Consider the following 21264-nt stretch of genomic DNA (forward strand, 5'->3'; position numbering starts at 1 on the left):
ATTCTTGGATTTGGATCTTTGATTCCCAAGGCTGCACTGGGAATTGGTGTCACCAATTGGTGTCACTCCTCACCACTCCTGAGGAGTCATTGGTGTCACCCCTTGTGACCTTTATACTCCCAACACCCCCGCCACCATGTCCATGGTCTTCTAAAGGGTTCTTGGTCCCCGTCATAGCCACACCTCTCTCCCCTGAGCCTGAGCCACTTTGTCACAATCCCTGATAAATGCACCAGAACTGAGCCCAGCACTCCAGGTGTGCTCTGAGGTGGGCAGACCAGAGGGTGATTGTCCACTCCACGTTCTAGATGTGATGCCTTTTTAAATGGGAATCCCGGTCCTGCTCACCCTTTCGGTAATTGCCTTACTCAGGTCAACACATTGCGGTCTCCTAATCAAGCAGAAAATATCCAAGCCATAGAAAGCATTTTTTCATACCATTATCAATGGTTTGCTTAAAACTTGTCCTGCCTTCTTTAGGACAGTGGTCCTCAAACTTGAACATATATCAGAATCATTTGGAGGGCTGACTAAAACACAGCTTGCTGGACCCCACCCCAGAGTGTCTGACCCAGTAGGTCTGAGGTGGGCCCGAGAATTTGCATTTCTAACAAGTTCCCTCAGGTGATGCTGGTGTTACTGGTCCAGGGGCCACACTTTGAGAACCACTGCTTTAGGGACACGCTTTCTGGTGTGACTTCGCATCCACGGTCCATACCAGTTCTTGGGGGAGAAAAATCAACAGTTGTTGCCTCCAAGCCTATTTTCGATTATTTATTCCTAGAGCTCTGACCCACTGGTTCTCCCTGGTGCCGAGTGAGTTGTGCTCCTTTCAGATTTACTCCGATGGCTGGGGCTGGGATTCATTGCTCCAGAAGCAGGGAGAGTTCTTCCCTTAGGCAATCTCAGCCCTGTGAGCTGGCCCTGAGGACCCAGCTTTTAAGGACTCAACCCTTCCTAATCTCCCTTCTAGCAGCACCCAGGGCCCCACTCATGGTCTTCCTCACTCCATTGGCAGCCCTGACCCTCCCTTCTAGGTGATGGGGCAACCTTCTCTGCCCCTTCCCTGCCCATCAGCACCCATCTCTCCCCCTTCCTCCCAGGATGGCCAGGGCCTTTCAGTAAATCAGACTCCTGATGGCTGCCTCCCTGGGCCCCATGTGCAGATTAGGCCCCAGTGGGACTCTGGCTATACTTGAGTGTGTGTGTATGTGTGAATGTATTTTATTTTCTTGAGAATTAAGTGTCACTCCTTTCCAGGAAGAACGTATTTCTGCTTTTATAGTAGAGGTGAATAAAAAATAGGATTCAGTTTGCTGAAATGTGGTTTTTAGCAAGCTGATAAAAGATATTGGCCCTGTAAAACAGGAGATACCTTGCAGTACCAGAATGAAAAAAAAAAAAAAAAGAGGTGTCTTTTTTCTAACTTACTTAATAATCTTTAACCAGTGCAATGAATGATCCTTCTAGCCACACGTGAGAGTGTGGATTTTTTTCCTTGTGAGGTAGTCAATTGCATTATTTCTTTAACATGCATTGGTTATTTTAAAACATCATTTATTACTGTTTCTTTCCATTTGCTTTCCCTAAAAAAGTCCATTAGAATAAATGCTCAAGCTGAGCAGACTTCTTTGTGCTGAAATTATGGTCACTGAGTGCCTAATATCACCAACCATCTGTTCTGACCTGTTCTGGCTCATAAGCCTTAGGAACTGTCCACATCTGGCAGGATCCAGCAGAGCCAGCCTGGGACCATTCAGAGAGCACTGGCCTGGGAGTCACACCTCAGTTTCCTCATTTGTGAAATTAGGGGCAGAATAAGGTGACCTCTAGGGTGTTTTGGTTTTGTTTGTTTCGAGTTCTGACCGCCTATAAAATATTTTTTCTGCCGTTAATTATATACAGCTCTCATGCACACACTTACTCATAGATAGATACTCTAAGCCACTGACAGCCTTGATGCTGCATCTTATGCCTGGAAATGATCATTCCAGCTTTTAAGCAGCGTAAAGAACTTTAGAATTTCCTAAGCCATTCCGCATCCTCAGTGTTTTTGCTGGGCCCTCTAAGTTACATACTGTATTGCCCCCATTTTATAGGTGAAAAGACTGAGACTCAAGAGAGTTCGAGTAGTTTGGGTGGCATGGACGTGGAGAGCTGCGGCTCGACTGTGCATGCCTTGGTAGTCTGTGCATTGGCTGTGTTGCCTTCCAGCAGGGCCGAGTTTGCACATTTTCTGTGTTTAATAATTGTTGTTGCTCCACAGCACCCTCATGAAACACAAAACTAATAATGGAACCCCACCTGCATCCAAAAAGGATTTGAGGGACGTTCCTGGTGGTGCAGTGGTTGTGAACCTACCTGCCAATGCAGGGGACACAGGTTCGAGCCCTGGTCCAGGAAGATCCCACATGCCGCGGAGCAACTAAGCCCGTGTGCCACAGCTGCTGAGCCTGCGCTCTAGAGCCCACGAGCCACAACTACTGAGCCCGTGCACCACAACTACTGAAGCCCGCATGCCTAGAGCCCGTGCTCTGCAATAAGAGAAGCCACCGCAGTGAGAGGCCCGCGCGCTGCAATGAAGAGTAGCCCCTGTCACCGCAACTAGAGAAAACCCACATGCAGCAACGAAGACCCAATGCAACCAAAAATAAATAAATAAATAAATAAATAAAATTTATTTTTAAAAAAAAGCAAAAAGGATTTGACGCAGCAGAAATGAACTGTAATGGCAAAGCCAACTTGTTTTTCAAGCAACTAGCTCCCAATCTTCCATCAAAATAGAGGTAAAAACTAAGGATGGACAAAGTTCACCCTGACTGCGGCAGTGTCATTGTTTTTACAAAACATTTATTGCAAAGTATTTCGAGCATTCAGAAAAGCACAGAACACCAAACACCCATGGACTAGCCACCCAGGATTAATGTGTTCACATTTTGCTCTATTTGTGTCATATTTCTTTTAAAGAAATGAAATACAGCAGTTCCCACTGAAACTCCCTTTGTTCCCCTTCTATGGTGGTGGCTTCCCAGTGACCATCCTGTGACATTCAGGGCCAAATTATTCAAAACGTTTTGATACATACATTGGGAGGATCCACCACTTGTTGAAACAAGAAGTGCTTTTTTTTTTTTATCATGGTAAAATGTACATAACATCAAATTTACCATTTTAACCATTTTTAAATTTACAGTGCAGAGGCATTAAGTACCTTCATATTGTTGTGCAAGAGGCACCACCAGCCATCTCCAGAACTTGCCATTATCCCAAACAGAAACTCTGTACCCATAACTCTTCATTCCCCCATCCCCCAGCCCCTAGGAGCTACTGTTCTCCTTTATGTCTCTATGAATTTGACTACTCTAGGTACCTCATCTAGGTGGAATCTTACAATATTTGTCCTTTCACATCTGACTTATTTCACTTAGCATAATGTCTTCAAGGTTCATCCATGTTGTAGCCATGTATCAAAATTTCATTCCTTTTTAAGGCGGAATAATATTCCATTGTATGTATAAACCACAACTTGTTTATCCATTCATCTGTTGATGGACATTTGGGTTGCTTCCACCTTTTGCTCTTGTGAATAATGCTGCTACGCACCTGAGTGTCCAAATATCTCTTTGAGACCCTGCTTTCAATTCTTTTGGGTATATACCCAGAAGTAGAATTGCTGGATCATATTACCATATGATGGGTAATTTTAACAGTGCACAAAAGTTCCAGTTTATCCCCATCCTCATCAACACTTGCTGGGTTTTGGTTTTTGATAATAGCCATCTTAATGCGTATGAACAAGAAGTGCTCTTAAAGATCATCTTCTCTTGAAGAGGAGGAGACTGAAGCCCTAAGAGGGAAAGGGTCACACAGAGAGGCCGAAGTCACAAGCAACTCAGTGCCAGAGCAAGACCTGGAACTTGGGTCCCAAAACTCCCACCTGGTTCTTTCTACTAAAACACACAGTCTCATTTCCATGGCTTTATGTCAGAGGGTATAGAGTCTGGACATGGGCCAGATACAGATTTCAAATTTATTTGTTTTGGTCCTAACTTTGTTTTTTAAAAAAAAATTGAAAATAATATCAACACTTTAAAATGTGGGAGATCCTGTATTTTAAAAATCTAGGGACTTCCTTGGCCGTCCAGTGGTTAAGATTCCATGCTTCCATTGCAGGAGGCACAGGTTCGAACCATGGTTGGGGAACTAAGATCCCACATACTGTGCAGCGTGGCAAAAAAATAAATAAAAATAAAAATCTGGATTTTTGATTTCACTCCCCCAAAATCGGAAGGTCTGGTGACTCTGGACCAGCATTCTGGCATAGCATGTTTGGAGCTGAGCAGCAAGTGCCATCTTTAGGTGAGGCATATAGTCACCAGTTTGCCACAGTCCCCACCACTCCCTAGTATCCTTCCACACAGGCTGCTTCACACATTGGCTAGTCGGTGTGAACACTGGAGTTTGCAGCTCTCTGCTTTCCAAGCACATAGATGTTAGTCATTCTGTGTGTCAGCAGACACATAGTTATGTTTAACATCTCAGGCTGATTCCATATCCCCTTACTCTCTCCTGTTTTACTTTGTCTATATGAATATCTCAGCTATTTCTTCACCCTAGAAATGAAGTAATATTGCAAATAAATAATGCAAAATATAAATAAAGAAGTATTTGAATAGTCTGATTTGGAGACAGCGTGATGTACTTAACTAATCTGATTTGGAGATAGTATGAAACACCAGCATGAAACTCCAGAGACTTGGATGCTTGTCTTAATTCTTCCAGGAAATTCCTGGGCAACTTTAGTAGGCCCATTCCCTGTCTGGCCTCCTTATGCCTCTGTGTCAAGTGTGGAGTGGGACTGGGAGATCTCCAAGGCCCCAGGGTGCACTCTAGTTTTTGATGAAGGTAAAACCTACTCCTTTTGTGTGTTGATGGAGAAAATCACCTTGCCCATTTGAGCCACTTCCCAGGACAACCCCTCTGAACTGGCCCTTCCTGTGGCCGCCAGCACACCCACCCTCTGCTTTCTCTTTGCTGGCAGGTGAGGAACGACCTGACCGGGGTTCTGTATGGTGAGGACATCGAGATTTCAGACACTGAGAGCTTCTCCAATGATCCCTGCACCAGTGTCAAAAAGCTTAAGGTAGGTGCAGCTGGCCACAGCCCAGAGGACAGACTGACCGCATGCTCCTGGGGTTCCCCAAATCCCCTGACTTTGAAGGAGTCTCGAATTCAGGCTGTTTCACTTTATCCTTGGCATCTGACATATGAGGAGAAGCTCTCAGAAGCTGGCTTCCCTTGGCTGTCCCCAGTGCTGGTTGTCCAGCACTGGCCAGAGGTCTGATTGCCAGGTGTACAGCCATGTGGAGCTTGCTGGGTGATTCTGTATCTCTCAACCCAGCCTGAGAGGCAACCAGGGCGCAATTATTATCATGTCCGTTGTGAAGAGGCTCAGAGAGAGTAACTCTCTTGCCCAAACCCACAGCAAGGAAGTACTGTTGTTGGAACTGAAAGCTCAGGCTCCTGACCCCCTCCAGTGACACTCACTCCAGGAACAGAAGGGTCAACTAGATGTTTGCCCAGTTGTAAGTAGTTCCTAACTGTCATCTGTCCATTCATTTCCCAAACACCGTGTTTGTGCCAGACACTCTCCTGGGCTCCCAGACACCGTCAGACCTGCCAGTGTCCACAGGTCACTCAGAGCTGGTACGGAAGGCAGATACCTCTCAGGGGAACCAGGAACCGAGGGGCTGGGGAACAACGGGAGGAAGTGTTCCCCGGGGAGGATTCAGACAAGCCTCCACCACGCCATGGAGGATGGGCAGGAATGAGACCTGCAGGGTGAATATCCAAGGGCAGGACAGCCATGCTCACTGTGCACTTGGGGTCAGCAGGAATTCCTGGAGGCTGGAGTATCCGGGCGGGGCCGTGGGAAAGATGCTGAGGCCGAAAACAGAATTTGGAGCCAGTTTCCATGAGCCTTGGATGTTGAGCTGAGAAGTTTGGTCTTTTATCCTGAGGGCAGTGGGGAGCTGCTGGGGGATTATAAGAAGGTACAGACATAGTTAGAGCTGTCACCTTACTCTTCCATTCATCATGCCCACATTGAAAGTCTCCTGAGGCCCCAGATGCCAACTGCTGACATGTCCCTTCTCTCTTGGGCTGGTCCCAGGTTATACCAATCAGAGCAGGTGGCAGTTTAGAGCTCATGGAGCCCTCAGTTCACATATGGGGAGACTGAGACCCAGAGATGGGGAGCAAGGGAGCAGAGCACCAGTTGTTTGTCACCTGCTCAGGAGCAGATACCACATCTGCATTGACATTTCAGCCCTGGGAGCCTCTGCAGTTGAGGAAACCGTAGCTAGAGAGGGCCTGCTAGCAGCCTAGGTGTCTGGGGCTGGATCTGCCCAGCTCTTCCCCCACAGACGATTTGCTCTGAGGGTGGAGTCGGGCTGTGCAGAGGCCCAGAGGATCCAGAGGAGTGGAGTGCCTACTCTGCAGAGACTACTTGGGGTGGGGCTGGGGTGGACGGGGCTCTGGTGCTGCACTGACATTCTCCTGCCACACGCAGTGTCTCCCCAGGGTGGGCACTGGAAATAGCTTCCTGCACCTCAGAGACCCGGCGGAATTCTGTGGGCTTTAAAATTTAAAGAGCCTTTATGTGTGGAGCAGATGCATTAGTTGAAAGTCTACAAGAAACTGGGGATGGATGGAACTGGGTGCTCTGCTCATCAGCCAACCAATTCCAACAGAAGCAGGAGTGATATGGACGCTGATGAAAACAGCAGCCGGCCTTTCCAGTGCATTGAGCAAGGGCCAGGCCCCCCTGCAGAGCCCTTGACCTTCACTTGCCCATTCAGCCCTCCCCAGAGCCCTGGGACAGAGAGAATTTTTGTATCCCCGTTTCACATATGGGGAGCTTGAGCCTCAACGAGGTTAAGAACTCACCCCTAGTCACCCAGCTGGAAAGTGGTGCGTTGGAATTCAAACTCAGATCTGGGCAATGCCATGGTCCAGCTTCTCCACCACCCCACACAGCTGCGGTTCTGAGAAAGGATTCCAGCATCACATAAGCCCGGGAGAGCAGAGCCAAGGACAGCATGCTCAGGCTGTTGGCAAAGGATCCCCTCTGTGTGGAGTGCTCTTCCCCCAGAACCTGCATGGCTCCTTTTTGCATCATCTTCTAGTCTTTTCTCAGTTGTCCCCGTTTCCCAGAGGCTTTATTTAAAATTTAAATCCCTTCCCCTTGCACTCCCACCCCCCTCTTTCTGCTATTTTTCTCCATTTCACTGATGGACATCTGTATCAGTTTCCTGGGGCTGCCATAACAAAGTACCACAAACTAGGTGGCTTAAAACAACAGAAGTTTATTCTTTCACACCTTGAGGCCAGAAGGCCAAGGTCAAGATGTCAGCAAGGCTATGCTCTCTAGCAGCCTTGGGGACTCTTCCGTACCTTTCTGTAAGCTTCCAGTATCACTGGCAATCCTTGATGTTCCTTGGCTTGTGGCTGTATAACTCCAGTCTTTGCCTTCACTGACATTTCCCCCTTTTCTCTTAACATCATCTTATTAGGACACTAGTCATGTGGGATTAAGAGCCTACCCTACTCCAATATGACCTTATCTTAACTAATTTCATCTACAACAACCCTGTTTTCAAATGAAGTCACATTCTGAGGTATTAGGAGTTAGGATTTCTACATATCTTTGGGAGATACAGATCAACCCACGATAATATCTGACCTCCTATTCATTTTACCCAGTTGTTTTGTCATCTGTCTCCTCCCACTAGGATGTAAGCTCTAGGAGGCAGCAGTTTCTGTCTGTCTTGGTCACTGTTTTATTCCCCAGCACCTGGAACCAAACCTAATTTGCTCAACACATTTGCTGAGTGTGTGTAAACAAAATACCAAGTCTGGACAGACAAAGCTAACAGAGAACACAAGGCTAAAACACTCAGGAACAAAGAAAAGTAACTTCTGGAAAGCTTAGAGAAAAAGCAGATCTCTGGTTTGCTGTGGGATAAGATAGAGAAGGAAGTACAGAGGACAAGGAAGAAAACTAAATAGCAACTAGCAGAATTAAAATCCGCATTGGAGGTAGTAGAGAGCAGAGTTAATGCCAAGGAAACTAGAACTCTTGAATTGCTTTGCCAGAATTCAGAGGAAATGGTCAAAGAGATCAGTCTAATGAGAGGAAAGATGAGTTATGGACACTGGAGTAGGGAGATCCTAAGGGAAAACTGGGACAAATGAAACAGAATCAAAATCAAAACCAAAACAGGAATCTCAGTATCAACAAGCACAACTACCACCCAGATCTTGGTTTCTAATACCATTCTCCTTGAAAAGGAACCAGGGCTCCTTGGAGAAATGCCCGACTCTAGGACTGGGACAGGAAACATACAAGATGATCCTGGAGCATCTTGTAGTGCCAGAAAGTTAAGGACGTGCTCAAACCACATCAACAGCACACACTGATGGAGGTGTGTCAGAAGAGTACAGCAGCCAACTGAAAGAGCCACTGAAAGAGCTCCCAATGGCCAAAGCTGGGACATTTGAGCAATAAAATAAAAGTGGTATTGGATTATAACCCAAAGTATAAAACAGATACCCATGATTGAGTAAGTAAATGAGAGAGAATAGACAAATCTCCTATGCCAAAGGATTCCCAATAATTTATGTAGATATTTCAGGCCCAAGGAGGTAGAGCAGAACTACCCACTTGTTAAGTGACTTCCTTCCAAAGAGCACAGGATGAAAAGGGGGGAAAAGAAGAGTAACTTTAGAGTGGAAGAATCTGACAACTGCCTCAACCAGGTGACGAAGGTCAGCATCAACAGTGATAAGTCATGTTGATAGTATGTACATTTGATATGATGTGGTGAGAAGGGCACTTTACCTCTGTGTTCTTCCTCCCCAAAACCTATAACTCCAGTCTAACCATGAGAAAAACATTAGGTAAATTCTAGTTGCAGGCCATCCTGCAAAATACCTGACCAATGCTCCTCAAAACTGTCTAGGTCTTCAAAACTAAGGAATGTCTAAGCCAAAAGTAGCCTACAGATACATGACAATGATATATAATGTGGTATCCTGAATGGGACCCAGGAATAGAAAAAGGACACTAGAGAAAAGAACTAAGGGTATCTGAATAAAGTATGAGCTTTAGTTAATAATGAATTGATATTGATTCATTATTTATAACAAATGTACTATATAAACGTAAGATGTTAATAATAGGGGAAACTGGGAGAGGACATATGGGAACTCTATATACTCTCTTTGTGATTTTTCCATAAATCTAAAACTATTCTCAAATAAGAAGTTTACTTAAAAAAAAATAGGTGACAAACTTAAGTGGGCTCAAGAGAGATCTACTAGATTGGACCATACAAAATTGCCGATATATAACCATTTTGAAATTACAAAGTCAACAGTTTCATAAGGAAATGCTCAGACTGTATGTGCAGTCTAGCTGGCCTTTCTGCATTCTAGCAGAATTGGTGAATAGAGAGTAATACCCAGACACATTTTGTCAGAAGTTTTGAAATACAAACAGAAAGGGGAAAATCTACAAGTATCTAGCCCAGAAAAAAACAGATTTCCCACAAAGGTGCAAAACCAGGCCACCTCGACTCCCTTGCAGCATTCAATCCCAGAGATCATGGAGCAGCTGGGAGACATTCTCCGACGTGTGAGACTCACATGATGTACTACTAGCCAGTGCCCTTCTTGAAGTTAATCTTTGAAGTCCTTTATCAGCCTGCCGAGAACGATAGCAAACTTTATAGCTGAGGTCATGACAGAAGCAGGTGAGCAGGGATCACAAAAGCCCGTGGAGAGAGAGCTAAGTAGTCGTTATAAAAAGTTGTTATAAAAGTGTATGCAGATACAGAAATTCATTTTGAAAGCAAACGTGCATATACATGCAATGCAAATAGATACTGTAATAACAGTAATTGAAATATAAAAACCCAAATTCCATTAACAGAGCCAAAGAAGTGAGTAAAAAAAAAATTGGGTGCTAAACTCCTGGTCTTAAGTAGGAAAGGGACTCAAAAGAGACTATTTTGCTTATGAGTTTCATAATTAGAAAAATATAAGTTAAAAAAGGCTTTGAATAACTTAACAGTAAATATGCTATAACACAAACAGAGCCTGAAGCTCCTGAAACATGGAAGATAAAAGCAAAGAAAATCTAGTCCACATATCAAAAAACAGAAAGCAAATATGAAAACCAGAAAGTATAAACTAAAACTGCAGACCAAATATAGTCATTCTGACCATAAATTCAAATAGGTCAAACTCCCTATGAAGAGGCAAAGACTTTCAGATTGTGTTTTGAAGAACTAACTGTAGTTATATTTACAACACAGTGACACAGAAAGATCAAAGGTAAAAGTCAGGGAGAAGTATACCAAGCAAACCAAACTGCAGCAAGGATCCAGTGTTCACATTACAATAAAGAGAATTCAAGGTACAGGTGTTAAACAAGATTAAGGAAGTCGTTTTCTATAGATAAGGGTACAATTCTCCCTGAGAATAGCACACTCTTGGACCATTATTGCTATAAATTACATCTCACTGAAATATATAAAGAAAATCCTGTTAAAATACAAAGGAGAATTGACACAAACACAATAGTATTGGGAGCCACAGCGTCTGTCTCGCAGTCTTGGACAGATCAGCCAGGCAAAAATAAGCAAGAACATAGAGGAACTGAATAATGGAATTAATCAGGCTGATTTAGCAGATATGTATCAAAGTTTGTCTAAAAGAAAGTCAGGAATAAAACCATCTCTGTGTGATGAAGACCCCAGGCCTTTAAGCTCACTCTGGTCCTGTTTCAGTCAGGGGCCTTTAATGTTAACTGTTGCCAGTCTGGGCTGGGAGGCCATCCTTCGAAGAGCCCTGGGTATTCCCATGGTGCCCACAATGAAGCACCAGGCTTTATGGGGGTGAGCGCCAGGCTCGAGACGTGCGCCTCTGTTCATTTTGAAACCACAGAATGCATTCCAGGCCTTAGTAGAGCATAGGTTCTTCTGTCTAGGCATAGAAAGAATTCAACAAGAGGCAGAATGACAGGTAAGGAAAGAGTTTATTAGTATAGAGCACTGTGAGAGATACAAACAGGAAGGCAAGGGAGTGCCATGCCGAGAACTTAGTGGCCAAGGTTTTATAATCAAAGGAAAAGTGGGGAGGTGAACAAGGCCCCCATCTTCCTCGTTCTTGAGTAGACGTCAAGCTTCCATCATCACGTTCCTCCTCCACGTCAGGTAAGGGAGTTTTCTTGTCCTACATGGTCAAACTGGGACTGTCGTGGTGCTATGAAAATGAGCAAAAAGGCGGTAAAATATACTAAACTATGGTAGATTATCTCAGGTTTCAGTATAATGTCATCTTTTCCCTATATATATATATATTTAACATTTTTATTGGAGTATAATTTCTTTACAATGGTGTGTTACTTTCTGCTTTATAACAAAGTGAATCAGCTATACATATACATACATCCCCATATCTCCTCCTCTTGCGTCTCCCTCCCACCCCCACAATCCCACCCCTCTAGGTGGTCGCAAAGCACTGAGCTGATCTCCCTGTGCTATGTGACTGCTTCCCATTAGCTATCAGTTTTACATTTGGCAGTGTATATATGTCCATGCCACTCTCTCACTTCATCCCAGCTCCCCGTGTCCTCAAGTCCATTTTCTACCTCTGCGTCTTTATTCCTGTCCTGCTCCTAGGTTCTTCAGAACCATTTTTTTTTTTTTTAGATTCCATATATATGTGTTAGCATACAGTATTCGTTTTTCCCTTTCTGACTTACTTCACTCTGTATGACAGTCTCTAGGTCCATCCACCTCACTACAAATAACTCCATTTCGCTTCTTTTTATGGCTGAGTAATATTCCATTGTATATATGTGCCACATCTTCTTTATCCATTCATCTGTCGATGGACACTTAGGTTGTTTCCATGTCCTGGCTATTGTAAATAGTGCTGAAGTGAACATTGTGGTACATGTCTCTTTTTGAATTATGGTTTTCTCAGGATATATGCCCAGTAGTGGGATTGCTGGGTCGTATGGTAGTTCTATTTTTAGTTTTTTAAGGAACCTTCATACTGTTCTCCATAGTGGCTATATCAATTTACATTCCCACCAACAGTGCAAGAGGGTTCTCTTTTCTCCACACCCTCTCCAGCATTTATTGTTTGTAGATTTTTTGATGATGGCCATTTTGACTGGTGTGAGGTGATACCTCATTGTAGTTTTGATTTGTATTTCTCTAATGATTAGTGATGTTGAGCATCCTTTCATGTGTTTGTTGGCAGTCTGTTTATCTTCTTTGGAGAAATGTCTATTTAGGTCTTCTGCCCATTTTTGGACTGGGTTGTTTGTTTTTTTCATATTGAGCTGCATGAGCTGCTTGTAAATTTGGGGGATTAATCCTTTGTCAGTTACTTTATTTGCAAATATTTACTCCCATTCTGAGGGTTGTCTTTTTGTCTTGTTTATGTTTTCCTGTGCTGTGCAAAAGCTTTTAAGTTTCATTAGGTGCCATACGTTTATTTTTGTTATTATTTCCATTTCTCTAGAAGGTGGATCAAAAAGGATCGTGTCGTGATTTATGTCGTAGAGTGTTCTGCCTATGTTTTCCTCCAAGAGTTTTATAGTGTCTGGCCTTACATTTAGGTCTTTAACCCATTTTGAGTTTATTTTTCTGTATGATGTTAGGGAGTGTTCTAATTTCATTCTTTTACATGTAGCTGTCCAGTTTACCCAGCACGACTTATTGAAGAGGCTGTCTTTTCTCCATTGTATATTCTTGCCTCCTTTATCAAAAATAAGGTGACCATATGTGCATGGGTTTATCTCTGGGCTTTCTGTCCTGTTCCATAGATCTATATTTCTGTTTTTGTGCCAGTACCATACTGTTTAGATTACTGTAGCTTTGTAGTATAGTCTGAAGTCCAGGCGCCTGATTCCTCCAGCTCCATTTTTCTTTGTCAAGATTGCTTTGGCTATTCGGGGTCTTTTATGTTTCCATACAAATTGTGAAATTTTTTATTCTAGTTCTGAGAAAAATGCCATTGGTAGTTTCATAGGGATTGCATTGAATCTGTAGATTGCTTTGGGTAGCAGAGTCATTTTCACAATGTTGATTCTTCCAATCCAAGAACATGGTATATCTCTCCATCTGTTTGTATCATCTTTAATTTCTTTCATCAGTGTCTTATACTTTTCTGCATACAGGTCTTTTGTCTCCTTAGGTAGGTTTATTCCGAGGTATTTTATTCTTTTTGTTGCAGTGCTAAATGGGAGTGTTTCCTTAATTTCTCATTCAGATTTTTCATCATTAGTGTATAGGAATGCAAGAGATTTCTGTGCATTAATTTTGTATCCTGCTACTTTGCCAAATTCATTGATTAGCTCTAGTAGTTTTCTGGTAGCATCTTTAGGATTCTCTATGTATAGAATCATGTCATCTGCAAACAGTGACAACTTTACTTCTTCTTTTCTGATTTGGATTCCTTTTATTTCTTTTTCTTCTCTGATTGCTGTGGCTAAAACTTCCAAAACTATGTTGAATAAGAGTGGTAACAGTGGACAACTTAGTCTTGTTCCTGATCTTAGAGGAAATGGTTTCAGTTTTTCACCGTTGAGAAAGATTTTGGCTCTGGGTTGGTCATATATAGCCTTTACTATGTTGAGGTAAGTTCCCTCTATGCCTACTTTCTGGAGGGTTTTTATCATAAATGGGTATTGAATCTTGTTGAAAGCTTTTTCTGTATCTATTGAGATTATCATATGGTTTTTCTCCTTTAATTTGTTGATGTGGTGTATCACATTGATTGATTTGCATATATTGAAGAATCCTTGGATTCCTCAGATAAACCACACTTAGTCATGGTGTGTGATCCTTTTAATGTGCTGTTGGATTCTGTTTGCTAGTATTTTGTTGAGGATTTTTGCTTCTATGTTCATCAGTGATATTGGCCTGTAGTTTCCTTTCTTTGTGATCTTTGTATGGTTTTGTATGAGGGTGATGGTGGCCTCATAGAATGAGTTTGGGAGTGTTCCTCACTCTGCTATATTTTGGAAGAGTTTGAGAAGGATGGGTGCTAGCTCTTCTCTAAATGTTTGATAGAATTCATCTGTGAAGCCATCTAGTCCTGGGCTTTTGTTTGTTGGAAGATTTTTAATCACAGTTTCAATTTCAGTGCTTATGATTGGTCTATTTATATTTTCTATTTCTTCCTGGTTCAGTCTCAGAAGGTTGTGCTTTTCTAAGAATTTGTCCATTTCTTCCAGGTTGTCCATTTTTTTGGCATATAGTTGCTTGTAGTAATCTCTCACAATCCTTTGTATTTCTGCAGTGTCAGTTGTTACTTTTCCTTTTTCATTTCTAATTCTATAGATTTGAGTCTTCTCCCTTTTTTTCTTGATGAGTCTGCCTAGTGGTTTATCAATTGTTTTTTTCTTATCAAAGAACTGGCTTTTAGTTTTACTGATCTTAGCTATTGTTTCCTTCATTTCTTTTTCATTTATTTCTGATCTGATCTTTATGCTTTCTTTCCTTCTGCTAAGTTTGGGGTTTTTTTGTTCTTCTTTCTCTAATTGTTTTAGGTGTAAGTTTAGGTTGTTTATTGGAGATGTTTCTTGTTTCTTGAGGTAGGATTGTATTGCTATAAACTTCCCTGTTAGAACTGCTTTTGCTGCATCCCATAGGTTTTGGGTCATTGTGTTTTCATTGTCATTTGTTTCTAGGTATTTTTTGATTTCCTCTTTGATTTCTTCAGTGGTCTCTTGGTTATTTAGTAGTGTGTTGTTTAGCCTCCATGTGTTTGTACTTTTTACAGATTTTTTTCTGTATTTGATATCTAGCCTCATAGGGTTGTGGTTGCAAAAGATATGTGTTACGATTTCAATTTTCTTAAATTTACCAAGGCTTGATTTGTGTCCCAAGATATGATCTATCCTGGAGAATGTTCTGTGAGCACTTGAGAAGAGGGTGTATTCTGTTGGTTTTGGATGGAATGTCCTATAAATATCAATTAAGTCCATCTTATTTAATGTATCATTTAAAGCTTGTGTTTCCTTATTTATTTTCATTTTGGATGATCTGTCCATTGGTGAAAGTGGGTTGTGAAAGTCCCCTACTGTGATTGTGTTGCTGTCGATTTCCTCTTTTATGGCTGTTACCATTTGCCTTACGTATTAGGTGCTCCTATGTTGGGTGCCTAAATATTTACAATTGTTATCTTCTTCTTGGATTGATCCCTTGATCATTATGTAGTGTCCTTCTTTGTCTCTTGTAATCGTCTTTATTTTAAAGTCTATTTTGTCTGATATGAGAATTGCTACTCCAGCATTGTTTTGATTTCATTTCCATAGACTATCATTTTCCATCTCCTCACTTTTAGTCTGTATGTGTCCCTAGGTCTGAAGTGGGTCTCTTGTAGGCAGCATAAAAACAGGTCATGTTTTTGTATCCATTCCGCCAGTCTATGTCTTTTGGTTGGAGCATTTAATCCATTTACATTTAAGGTAGTTATTGATAATGTATGTTCCTGTTACCATTTTCTTAATTGTTTTGGGTTTGTTATTGTAGGTCTTTTCCTTCTCCTGTGTCTCCTGCCTAGAGAAGTTCCTTTAGCATTTGTAAAGCTGGTTTGGTGGTGCTGAATTCTCTTAGCTTTTGCTTGTCTGTAAAGGTTTTAATTTCTCTGTTGAATCTGAATGAGATCCTTGCTGGGTAGAGTAATCTTGGTTGTAGATTTTTCCCCTTCATCAGTTTAAATATGACCTGCCACTCCCTTCTGGCTTGCAAAGTTTCTGCTGAAAGATCAGCTGTTCACCTTATGGGGATTCCCTTGTATGTTATTTGTTGTTTTTCCCTTGCTGCTTTTAATATTTTTTCTTTGTATTTAATTTTTGATAGTTTGATTAATATGTGTCTTGGTGTTTTCTCCTTGTTTTATCCTGTAGGGACTCTCTGTGCTTCCTGGACTTGACTATTTCCTTTCCCATATTAGGGAAGTTTTCAAGTATAATGTCTTCAGATATTTTCTCAGTCCCTTTCTTTTTCTCTTCTCCTTCTGGGACCCCTATAATTCTAATGTTGGTGTGTTTAATGTTGTCCCAGACATCTCTGAAACTGTCCTCAATTCTTTTCATTCTTTTTTCTTTATTCAGCTCTATGGTAGTTATTTCCACTATTTTATCTTCCAGGTCACTTATCCGTTCTTCTGCCTCAGTTATTCTGCTATTGATTCCTTCTAGAGAATTTTTAATTTCATTTATTGTGTTGTTATCATTGTTTGTTTGCTCTTTAGTTCTTCTAGGTCCTTGTTAAACGTTTCTTGTATTTTCTCCATGCTATTTCCACAATTTTGGATCATCTTTACTATCATTACTCTGAATTCTTTTTCAGGTAGACTGCCTATTTCCTCTTCATTTGTTTGGTCTTGTGGATTTTTGTCTTGCTCCTTCATCTGCTGTGTGTTTCTCTGTCTTCTCATTTTGCTTAACTTACTGTGTTTGGGGTCTCCTTTTCGCTGGCTGCAGGTTCGTAGTTCCCTTTGTTTTTGGTGTCTGCCCCCAGTGGCTAAGGTTGGTTCAGTGGGTTGTGTAGGCTTTCTAGTATAGGGGACTGGTGCCTGTGTTCTAGTGGATGAGGCTGGATCTTGTCTTTCTGGTGGGCAGGACCACGTCTGGTGGTGCGTTTTGGGGTGTCTGTGACCTAATTATGATTTTAGGCAGCCTCTCTGCTACTGGGTGGTGTTGTGTTCCTGTCTTGCTAGTTGTTTGACATGGGGTGTCCAGCACTGTAGCTTGCTGGTCGTTGAGTGGAGCTGGGTCTTGGCATTGAGATGGAGATCTCTGGGAGAGCTTTTGCTGTTTGATATTATGTGGAGCCGGGAGGTCTCTGGTGGTCCAGTGTCCTGAACTCGGCTCTCCCACCTCAGAGGCACAGGCCTGACACCCGTCTGGAGCACCCAGACCCTGTTAGCCACATGGCTGTGCCAAGCCAGACTCTGGTCCAACATTGCCTATATTTTTGTTTTTAGTGTGCACAGAGGAGCATGTCCTAGGAGTCATTAACTTACTGACCTCCCTGGGCAGGATGTAGGTCTCATTCCACCATTGTTTTATTGTTTTGGGGCATGTCTCATGCTTCTATTGCATGGTTTTGTTGCTAGGCAAGCCTGCTTCCTTGAGTGATTATTCACTTACAGGGGTCCCCCATACTTTTTTCTTTTACTCATGATCCCTTAGTGGGATTAACTATTTAATCATTTGCTTTGTCCCTTTACTCTGTCCCTGTCAATTTCAGTTGCTTTATTGGCCTTCTGTGGAGCAGCCCCCAAGCCATCATTCAGGATTCAGACTCCAGAAAAATCTCCCTATTTTATAAGTCAGCTGATTAGCAACCTTAATTCCATCTGCAATGTTAATTCCCCCTTGCTATGTCACACAGCATATTCACAGGTTCCAGGGATTAGAACATGGACATCTTTGGGGAGCCATTATTCTATTACAGGAAGACCACAAAGATAGGTCTTGAGGGGAACTGTTCCCCACTTTGCTTCATGGGAAAGTCCTAGTGGGAATTACCTGCCCCCCCACGGGCCAGGAATCCAGCCTGACTGCCTGAACCTGAGGTTCATACCAGCACCCCAAGGGGATGCAAAGCTACAGGATAAATGTAGTGCATCTTCCCAGCAGGCCAGTTTTGCTCAGAGACATGGGAAGAAAAAGCATTATTTTTATCTTAAGATAAACATAGATATGTTATTGGAAGGCTAAATATACATGAATTTTCAAGATAAAATAATAAACTTTAAAGAAATGCCATGCTTTGCCAGTGGGCTGCTATGGGCTGTACTGTTTTTCACTCCCGTCCTTAAGAGTATATGTCTCCTGCTTCTCTGCTTTTAGGGACACTTCTGGAGAAGAAAAAAAAAAGTCTAAGAAAGACTAATTTTAGCTAAATAAAAGAGAATACTCATTCTGGGTGTGGAATCAGTCTGTCAGAGCCAAGAGGGACTTTGGAAAACATCTTTGCTAACCCTCTCAGGCTTACCCCAGGTCTCACGACCAAAGTGGGGGAGTCGGAGCAGGCCTGGGCTTCTCACCACTTCACCAGTGCCCACTGCTCCAGGTCAGGGGCACCTCCCAGCCTGCATCATGGCCGGCCTCTAATAGCTCAGCCACCTTTGGGCTCATTGCACCTTACCCCTTTCTACAACGTTGAACATGGTTTCATTTGATTTTTCAGCAGCCCAGTGGGGTAGTGGGGTAGTGTGCGTCTGTAGGAAACCAGGAAGCTATTAAACGTAGGCTGAGACAGATGCAGAGATGGCAGGAGGTCAGTGTCAGGGTCAACCTTGATCTTCTAGCAGGACCCCACACTGCTGTCACAGGGAAGCAAGATGGGTTGCCTTCTGCTTTCCTGCTCTTTTAAATGCACATCAGCTGTCTTAATGTCTCAGGGTTACACTTGCTGCTCAGGTCCTTTGACCTCAAAATCCATAGGACTTTTCTCCATGAGTCATTGCTGCAGACTCGGTACTGATCCCCAGCAGCCCAGGCCTGGTGGGGTTGGCCTTCTCAGCGTGGGAGGTAATATATAGGAGTGAGTGGTCAAATGCTTGGGCTCTGGGGCCAGACCCACATTGGGTCGAGGCCAGAGTCACCACTTCTTATCCCTGTGACCTGGTGTCTTAGGTTGAACTCCCTAGAAACAGAGCCTGGGATTCTTGTGAAAGAGATTTATTGAGAGTGGGCTCAGGAGAAGGGGAGAGAAGCAGGATAAGGCAAGAGGGGAGCTAGGCCAGAATGCCTTTTGGCTGGAGATGGGTTTAACCTGGCCTCATCGCATCTCTGGAGCACAGTCTGCACCACAGAGCTGGTCCCACCTTTCAGCAAGGGGGCTGGAGTTTTCTACCCATGTGAGTCAGTCACTGGCTGCTATGGGATGTGGGGCACAACATGGCCTTCTAGGGCCAGGAAGCTCCCCTTGGCTGAGGGAAGTTCTCCAGAGAAGGGAGGGAGCTGGTGGCAGCCCACCATCGCTGCAGCTGGGTTGGGTGCACTAGCCCCGAGGAGGGGATCTAGCAGGACCAACAGTGTCTGCTGTGCCTAGGAAAGTTGCTTAAGTCTTTGGGCCTCAGTTTGCTCATGAAACTATCCAGAGTGAGCATAATTATAGCACGTACCTCCTAGGGCAGTGGCTAGAAAGAGCTCGGGAGCTGTCATTTATTTTGACTCTGCTAGGATCCCGTGTAAAGTGGGGGTTTATACAGTAGTGCTTTGAATTGAGTCATCCTTCTTAAGTGTCATTTTTTATATGTGAGATTTTAGCTCCCTTTAAGGGCCCCAGAGACAAAGAGGTCCTAGACAACAGATGAGAGGGGCCAGGGAAGAGGAAGGGAAATCCACCCAGGGTTTGGACTGAGTACCCCTCCCCAGGCCTCCTGCCCCATGGCTGTTCCCTTCCATTTTTGCCCCCCATGGGTGTGGCCTGTTGAGGGTGTGAACATAGGTCTCTGCTACCATCCATTACCTTAGATCTAGCCCTCTAAGAAGAAGCTGTCATTTGTCTGATCTCGGGACATCTACTTTCACTCCAGGCGGCCCCCTGCGGAGCCAAGAGTCCATGGCAGGGCTTTTTGAGACCCTGCCCTCTGCCACGTTCCAGCTCTAACATCACAGCACCATTCTGCACTGTCATCCTTAGAGATGGTCATGGCTGTCCTCCCCTACCCCTGGCAGTCCTTCAACTGCCCCAAAGCCCTTTCAGCCATAGAGGAGAGTGCACTGATACCCCTGGTAGGGAGGTGGGCGGGCTTGGCCAGAAGCAGGGTCCACTGCCAACACAAAATCTCTTTCCTCTCTCTGGATTTTAAGGAAAACATACAAGTTATGCAACATTGAAAAGTGTGATTCTGGAACTTTTGTGAGAGTGTGGGTGTGTTAAAAACTTTTAAGATTCCCCCGATCCAAAATGTTTCCCTTCACCCCTGAATCTTCCAATAAATTGCTACTCCAGAAAGAAGAACCAGGCATATCCGCACTTTTCATACTCTCAGGAGAACTCCTCTGCCCTGGGAGTACACATATCCCATTTTGAGAAGCACCTTCAACTCTTTATGCTGCTCTCATGGGCCCCCTAAGGATCCCAGTCCAGTCATATTTCCCATTATCCTCTCCCTACCCTGGGATCCAGGCTCCACCTGCACTGAGTGCTGGCTCGTCCTCTTTTCTCCCAGGCTTTGCAGCATCTTGCCCTTCTTACTCACTGTCTAGAGTCAGAGTGGGTGTGAATAGCTTCCTGCATCAGGCATAACCTGGCCCCGGATAGGCTCTTTCTCCAGGACCCTCTAATGGTCAGGGGACACCAAGGCAAGATTGCTGGTTTTGGGGTGCTGTGCTGGATTTGGGAAAGATTTTTGCCTCTCTGGGAAGGGGTTAACAAGATCAGCGATCCCTTGGGCCCCCATCCAGTCCTAAAAGTTTGGGAGCATAGAACCAAGTAGTCAATGCAACTTGGTTGTCATGGCAACAGAGACACTAAATGGTCCACAAGTGGCAGAGCTGTTTATTTATCTGTTAGCAGGTGGTCAGGTGGTCAACCATGAAGATGCGAGTCCCTCGGTCCATTCAAGAAATGAACATGGTGAACCCAACCAGTACCTAGGCCCTAGGCTAGCAGGATATTAGTGCAGTTGATGATAATAACCAGCAGATATTGAATAGCCAATGTGGGCCAGGCATTGTGCTTGTGCTTCACACAGCATTCATTCACTTAATCACACATTTAATACCTATTTATTGATATATGTGTCATGCCTTGTTCTGGGAGCTGGAGACCCAGAGATGGATCAAGTTATCCTCAGTCCAATGGGGAAAACAAACAAGTAGACTCAGGCCATGATAGAGGGAAGCACAGAGTGCTCTGGGCCCACAGAGGAGCAAATGACCACCAAGCCTAATGGGACAGAGATGGTTTCTCAGAGTAGGAATGCCTGAGCTAAGGCAGGAAGGGGGAGTAGCAGCTCTCCAGGCACAGCGTGTAGGGTGGGAGGGAATGGCATTCTGGATGAATGAACTTGTAGAAAGAAAGAAAGGGGACAGAGTGAAAGAAAGTGAATGAATGAATGAGTGAATGAATGAAGGAGTGAATGGCAGACCATTTAAGAGAACTGCAGGTAGTTCATTCTCCCTGCTGTGGAGGAGTAGCAAAAAATGTGATT

At 43.6% G+C, this 21264-nt stretch overlaps 1 protein-coding gene across 1 annotated transcript in view; it reads left to right on the forward strand.

Moving 5' to 3' along the window:
• The window catches only part of GABBR2 (gamma-aminobutyric acid type B receptor subunit 2), a 368838-nt gene that overhangs the window by 174564 nt on the left and 173010 nt on the right, over positions 1 to 21264 (forward strand). Inside the window, exon 4 of the mRNA XM_027105394.1 lies at positions 5042 to 5143. Coding sequence (XP_026961195.1) covers positions 5042 to 5143 — 102 coding nt within the window. The remainder of the gene's footprint in view (positions 1 to 5041; positions 5144 to 21264) is intronic.

Source organism: Aethalodelphis obliquidens, unplaced genomic scaffold, assembly GCF_003676395.1.
Source record: "Aethalodelphis obliquidens isolate GAN/ISIS:26980383/991018 unplaced genomic scaffold, ASM367639v1 scaffold7, whole genome shotgun sequence".
Classification (NCBI taxonomy): Eukaryota; Metazoa; Chordata; class Mammalia; order Artiodactyla; family Delphinidae; genus Aethalodelphis; species Aethalodelphis obliquidens.